Here is a 7,338-nt window from a genome sequence, read left to right as displayed (position 1 = left end):
GATGAGCTCCTCGATCTCGTCTCGGAGCTGGATGCATTCCTCCATGTCGTGGCCATGGTCACGGTGGTAGAGACAGAACTTGTTGGGGTTGCGCTTCCTGGGGTGCGTGCGCATCCTCTCCAGCCTAGGGAGCTGCTCTCTGACCTCCATCAGTACCTGGGTCTTCGAGGCATTGAGGGGGGCGTAGTTGCGGAACCTTCCCAGTGGAGAATCCCGCTGAACCCCGCGATCTGGACTCCTCTGCCTGCACACCCAGGGTGGAGTACGGGCACGCTTGTGCCCAGGAGGGGATCGAGAACGCGCCGGGCTTCTCTCGACCTTTTTTCAATTGCGGGCTTACCCGAGTTTCCCGCCTGTCGCTCTCTCGCGGTCTCCTCATCCTTCATTTTGAAGGCCTCTTCCGCTCGGGCGTACCCTTCTGCCCGAGCCAACAGATCAACAAAATTCTTGGGGTACTTCTTCTCCAGGGAGAACAACAGGTCATTCTTCTGAAGGCCGCCCTTCAGAGCGGCCATTGCAACTGATTGGTCCAAGTTCCGGACTTCCAGCGCCGCGATGTTGAAGCGGTTGATGTAGGCCCGAATGGACTCCCCTTCCCTCTGCTTGATATTGATGAGGGACTCCGAACCCTTCTGGGGGCGCCGGCTGCTGACAAAATGGGCCATGAATTGGTGGTTCATCTGATCGAAGGAAAAGATGGTACCCGACTTCAGCATCGAGTACCAGTTTTTTGCCGCTTCTTTCAAAGTGGATGGGAAGGCTCGGCACAGAATGGCGTCGGGAGCGCCATGAAGCAGCATCATCATCCGGAAGGCTTCCAAATGGTCGATCGGATCCAAAGTCCCGTCGTAGCTTTCGAACTGAGGGAGCTTGAAGTTTGGCGGGATCGGTTCCTGCATGATCACTTGAGAGAAGGGAGGGTCAGTACAAATATCCTCACCATAAGCGGGGGGAGCATGGCGGAGTTCTTCAATCCGCCGATTCATCTCTTGGAGTCTCCGGTCCAAGAAGTCCTCTCGACTCCGGGTCTCGAGGGTCCTCTGGCAAAACGGGAGCAGGGATCTTCCAGGGGTGGAGTCGTGGTCCGATTGAGGGCTCTCCACCCTCGGGTTCGTTTTCCCAGGAAGGACGGGGCGGCTGGCCCAAGTGGCCCGCCCTGCCGTCGGATTCTGGTGTTCCGGGGACACCCTTTCCAGGCGCACTGATGCCTGCAGCTGCTGCTGCTGCATAGCCTGCACAGCTTCTGTGAGCCCTCTGACCTGCTGCGCTAGCAGATCAAACTGCTCCGCACCGACCGCCGTCGCTGGAGGAGGAGGAGGTTGAGAAACAGGAGGGGAGGCCGGAGCCTGAGATCTGGCCGCGGAGGCCGTGGACCGTCGCGTGGACGCCTTGCGGGGAGGCATCGAGCAAGGACCAAGTGGAGAAAGGAGGGGGGAAGGGGACGCCGGAAGAGATGCCCGGGGGCGGTCCCGTTGAGCGCTCCTTTAAGAACAAGGATGCTGCGAAGACACAGGCCCCTTCCTCTAGCGCCAATCCTGTTGGTGCAAAAATCCGCTTGCGCCGGAGAAGTTGGAGTCGAGGGAGTCACGGTCGCCGTCGGGACCTGCAAAAAAGTCTAAACCGGAGGTGGGGTTGCTCCGGCAAGACCCTCCGACGCTCAAGTCAGTTCTCTGCCTCAACAAGAATGGAGTGCTCGAACGAAAATTTTAGCAGAGTTTTTGGGTAGAAAATGAGAGCTTAGAAAATAACGTATCTGGGGTCTCCCTTTTTATAGGCGGAGGATGCAACAGACTGATAGCGACGTTCGTAACCGTCTGGTAGTGGGCCGTCCATAGTCAGGAGGAATTTGTTGCGAAGAGTAGTGGAGTAGACCCGTGGCTATCACCGAAGCGCGCCACGTGGAGTCTGCCGCAGGGAGTGGAGCGGCGTCCGTTGTCGCGACTTGCCAGAGGATGGAAGAATCGCGCGGTATCTGCCGCAGGAAGTGGAGCAGGATCGTGGGTATCATAGCGGTCTGCCAGGGAGTAATGGAGCCGGCGGAATCCGTCGCAGGAAGTGGAGCAGGATCATGGCCGTTGCTGCATCGCGCCAGGGAGTGCAAACCTGTCGGCTGAAGTTCGGCTGGAGTGTCAGCGGTTGAAGTTGGTGACGGAGCCCGGCTCCCATAGGAGTCCGGGCGGAGTCTGCTTGCAGTCGGAGTTGTGGGCGGAGTCCGGCTCCCGTAGAAGTCCGGACGAGGTCTGTCTGCAGCCGGAGTCGGAGATGAGATCCGGCTCCCGTAGGGGTCCGGGTGGAGTCTTCCTTGGAGTCGCGGACGGAGCCCGGCTCCAGTAGGAGTCCGGGCAGAGTCTTCCTGCAATTGAAGTTAGGTGCGAAGTCCGGCTCCCGTAGGAGTCCGGACGGGGCCTACCAGCAGTTGAAGTTGGCGACGGAGCCCGGCTCCCGTAGGAGTCCGGGCGGAGTCTTCCTTGGAGTCGCAGACGGAGCCCGGCTCCCGTAGGAGTCTGGGGCGGAGTCTTCCTTGGAGTCGCGGACGGAGCCCGGCTCCCGTAGGAGTCCGGGAGGAGTCTTCCTTGGAGTAGCAGACGGAGCCCGGCTCCCGTAGGAGTCCGGGATGAGTCTTCCTTGGAGTCGCGGACGGAGCCCGGCTCCCGTATGAGTCCGGGGCGGAGTCTTCCTTGAAGTCGCAGACGGAGCCCGGCTCCCGTAGGAGTCCGGGCGGAGTCTTCCTTGGAGTCGCGGACGGAGCCCGGCTCCCGTATGAGTCCGGGACGGAGTCTTCCTTGGAGTCGCGGATGGAGCCCGGCTCCCGTATGAGTCCGGAGCGGAGTCTTCCTTGGAGTCGCGGACCGAGCCCGGCTCCCGTAGGAGTCCGGGTGGAGTCTTCTTTGGAGTCGCGAACGGAGTCCGGCTCCCGTAGGAGTCCGGGCGGAGTCTTCCTGCAATTGAAGTTAGGTGCGAAGTCCGGTTCTCGTAGGAGTCCGAACGGGGTCTACCGGTAGTTGAAGTTGGCGATGGAGCCCGGCTCCTGTAGGAGTCCGGGCGGAGTCTGCTGGCTGTCGGAGCCGGAGACGAGTCCGGAAGGATCAATCTTGCTGAGAATTTCGGCTGAGAATATTTTATACCCAACAATATTAATAGGAATATATAGACGTCAGCTTGAATAACTTCCCCATCCTTGGAAAAGTAGGTATTCCTATCGTTGCATGGGAGAGTCCCATCAACATGGATGGGAAGGACTGGGCCCACGGACGCAAACTAAAATTACCGATATCGCTGCGAAGGAGGGAAGCCGCGGAGGTTCATATTACTTGGGAGGTGGCACGGCTACCTTAACTGTCAGAGAGATGATCAAGCTGATTAACTATCTGCTGCAGATTTTGGTCATTGGTTGTAGAACGACTCTGGAGAGTGAATGCCGCTCGCCTTGCTGTTGGCAGAGGCATGGTGGCATGGAAATTGAAAACACGGGAGTTGCGCCCCCTTCCACAGACACCACGTACAAGTTACAAGAAGGCATTCAAAAGCTGGAAATTTATCCTTTATAGGTCGAGAGAGTCTGCAAGAATCCCAGATGTGAGTAAAAGAAGTTGGCAGTTCTTGAAGGTTGAAGTTGTATAATATGCTGGACCAGAAAGCTTTGGAGAATTCACACCGTATCAGAAGATGATCTGTGGATTCGGGGAATTCGCCACACAACGGACATATGTTTTCAATGTTGATGCCTCTCCTAAATAGATTTTCTTTCATCAGTATTTTGTCATGGTAGCAGAGCCAAGTGAACAGCTTAGCCTTCTCAGGAATGGGCAGTTTCCAAATGAGTTTCCCAAAAGATGTGACCACTCCTCGGTGCATGAAAAAATTATAGCAGTGTCTCACACTCGTTTCTTGCCTGCATGGTCAGAGGTCGTCGAAAGTTTGTTTCGAATTCATTCTGAAAGTTTGCCTGCATAGCTGCGAGGATGCTGGTTGTTCCAGATGAAGTGTCGGCAGAGCTGGTTAATTTTGGGGATCTTCAAAACTGACATCCAGTAGACAGGAGTGGTGGCACATAGCACCGAATTTGTCAGAGTTAAGCGACCTGCAAGTGTGAGTGTCTTCTGTTTCCAACCACTTAATTTCTTTATTATCTTGTCAATGAGAAAGGGCCAGTCATGTTTGGACAGTTTCGAATGGTGAAGGGGAATGCTCAAATAGCGGGTTGAGTGTTAGATCTTCGTTGACGCCCAAGCCAATGAGATGAGTTTTTTGGAAGTTAATGCTTAGGCCTGTTGAAACTTCGAATCCAATGAGATGAGTTTTTTGGAAGTTAATGCTTAGGCCTGTTGAAACTTCGAATCCACATAAGATTAACTTAAAGTGCTTTGATGCTTGCTTTGTCAGCTTTGCAGAAGACCAACGTATCATCGGCAAATTGTAAGCAGTGTGCACACTCCTCCAAACCAGGAGGGCCAATACTATGGATTAGTTTCCCGGAGATTGCTACTTTGAGGATTTGTGTAAGAGTATCAGTTACCCAGATGAATAAGAGGGGAGAAAGTGGGTTACCTTGTTTTAGGCCTCATCAATTACGGAACCACCTGCCAACTAAATTATTGATGATCAAAGCTGAGTTGGAGGAAAGGAGTAGAGCCTTGACCCATTCAATCCATCTACTGTCGAAATCTCTGTGATGCATGAGGTTGAACATATGACTCCAGGAGATGCTGTCAAACGCCTTTTCGAAATCGATTTTGCAAAGAACACCAGGAATCCTAGACTGCTTGCAATAAAATATCAATTCAGTAGCTGAAATGTAGCTCTCAAAAATTGCTCTTCCTTTAACGAAAGCTGTTTGATGATCAGATACCAAGCCCTCCATCTTACTTCTGAGTCTGGTCGATAGAACTTTTGAGATAATCTTGATCATTCCATGCTCGATGCTGATGGGCCTAAAATCCTTAGCTGAAGTGTTGTCAGTTTTTTTGAAATCAGTGTTATATAAGTATAGTTGAATCTAGAGAGATCGCAAATGCCATTGTAGAAATCTGAAAAAATTTTGATTATGTCGTCCTTCAAGGTGTCCCAATATTGTTGGTAGAAAGTCATCTGAAAACCGTCCGGACCTGAAGATTTATTTTTTCTCATACTAAAAATACCTGCCTTGATCTCATCTTCTGTAAAGGGGTTAATCAATGAACTTAAATCTGGTGGGTTACTAGGATACAGTTATCCCCAATCGATCTCAACCATAGAAGATCCAGCAGTTCTGAGAAGAGAAGAATAATAATCGAGGAAAGCTTGCTCAATCTCAGGTTGAGCCCTTAAGACCCTGCTACCCTGTTGGATCTCTGAAATTTGATTTTTTCTCATCCTGTTAGATGCACTGATATGGAAGAATTTGGTGTTTCGGTCTCCCTCACGTAGCCATAAGTTACGCAATCTTTGTTGCCACAGTGTCTCTTCTTGCTGAAGTAAGGAGTCCAATGGAAGTTTGAGGTCTGCTCTGATCTTCCGTTCTTCCAAACTTAGGTATCTTTGCTCTTCAGCTTCGTCAAGTTCATTTATTTTGTGAGATATACTGTGCTTCTTCTGAGCAACGTTGCCAACAACAGTCTTGCTCCATGTTCTAAGCCTGGCTCGAAGGCGCCGGATCTTGAAGGCCAAGTTGGCAGCTCCTTCCTCAATAGTGGTGTTTTCCGACCAGCAATTTCTGATTTGGTCATCAAACCCTTCATAGGAGTACCAAAGATTTTCAAAACGGAAAGGTTTTTTCTGTTTCTTTGTACTACAATCCATAGCTTTGAGTGATAGAAGGAAAGGAATATGATCAGAAGTTATCCTCGGTAAGATGGATAGCATAGAAGATGGATATGCCTTATGCCAATCAAGAGAGATGAAGCATCCATCCAGTTTAGCCAAGCTAGGTTTCTGTCTGAAGTTCGACCAAGTGTATTTTCGAGATGCTGGGTTGATCTCAATCAATTAATGCAAGAGAGTTGATGAAATCATTGAACTCCTGAGATGAACGAATACCCCCAAAAAATTCCTAACCTTTCAGAACTAAATCTGGTAGCGTTAAAGTCGCCAACCAGCACCCAAGGAGAGTCTATGAAAAGGCTTAACATTTCCAGTTCAAGCAAGAATGCAGTGCGGCTGGCTCGATCATGAGGGCCGTAGACATTGGTGACGATAAATTTCTCTGCTCCATTCTTCAAGAAAAATTCTGTGTTAATTGAGTATCTACCAGATTGAAGTGATCTTCCGGTAATCTCGCTTTCATTCCATGCTGTTAGTAAGCCTCCGGCAGATCCTAAAGCATCCAAAGTTTGAAAACGTTCGAACTTCGGTCCACATATAGAGCTCAGAGTTTGCAAAGAGAGGTGATTAAGTTTCATTTCCTGAAGATAGAGAATCGTGCATTTGGCTGCATTACTTGTGTCCTTAGCCAGACGTCTTTTAGGCTGTAAACCAAGACCTCTTACATTCCAGAACAAGATTTTCATCGGATTTTAAGAGTGCACAACAATGACAGGGAGGCCTTCTGCATGGAACACTCGGACGTATCTGAAGTCAGCGGTCCCAAGCAGAGAGAGAGAGCTGAGAATGCGATTGGATGAACCAAACAGAAGCTTCATATTGAGATAAGAGAAAGCCAGTTTTAATTGGAGACTGGAGATTACATGTGAGCCACACAAGGAGGAAAACACCACCAGATTACAGATAGTAGTAGTCATAAGCATAATATCAAAAGATATAACTACAAAGGCTAGAAGGAGCAGGGTGTAACATCAAACTTCTTTCGCCACCAGCGGGAAGCTGCAATGCTTAGTTTCGAGGCTTCTCAGATACATGATAGGAGTTGATGCTTCTTCGTCAGGAAAGATCAACCCACATCTTTTGACCATTTTTGCGATTTCGCCAGCAGTAAGCGAGTTGATGAAGAAGACATCCTCTTTTTGCAGCTGTTTCTCAGCAATCCCCAAAGTCTTAAGCTTCTTTGATCGTATGCGGGCACTTCTTTTGGCTGGGGTTGCAGGGCTTGGGGGACTATGGCAAAGGCCAATACCATTGAGAATGGAGTTGAACATCTGGGAGACGGGAATGGTCTCCGGAGAGGATGTGGTAGGTTGTTTTTGCGGCTCAACGATCGAGCAGTCAGGAAGGCAAAGGATAGGATTTGTGGTAGACTTCCAAAGTTTGAGGGGTCCATCCGCAGTGACATTTGATAAGATAGGAAACGGATAGTTTGCAGTGATGTTTGGTTCAAATTTTGAATCGGCAGAAGTCACCAAATTCAAGAAGTTAGCCGCGCACTTGAGTAATGTAGGTGCAATGAAGAGTGTAGGATTTGGGATG

The 7,338-nt window shown here is 50.3% G+C and overlaps 1 protein-coding gene across 1 annotated transcript; it reads right to left on the bottom strand.

Annotated features, from left to right (window-relative positions):
* Positions 1–5,208: 5,208 nt before the first annotated feature.
* On the bottom strand, positions 5,209–6,485 carry LOC140856237 (uncharacterized). The gene is made up of 2 exons (XM_073253371.1): positions 6,034–6,485; positions 5,209–5,767 (listed from the first exon to the last, which is right to left on the bottom strand). The coding sequence occupies exons 1-2, from the start codon at positions 6,483–6,485 to the stop codon at positions 5,209–5,211; spliced, it is 1,011 nt and encodes a 336-aa protein (XP_073109472.1).
* Positions 6,486–7,338: the final 853 nt, after the last annotated feature.

The sequence above is a fragment of the Elaeis guineensis genome, chromosome 3, assembly GCF_000442705.2.
Source record: "Elaeis guineensis isolate ETL-2024a chromosome 3, EG11, whole genome shotgun sequence".
In the NCBI taxonomy this organism is placed as follows: Eukaryota; Viridiplantae; Streptophyta; class Magnoliopsida; order Arecales; family Arecaceae; genus Elaeis; species Elaeis guineensis.
The sequence above is the reverse complement of the archived record's forward strand: the minus strand, read 5'-3'. Positions and strand labels throughout refer to the sequence as shown.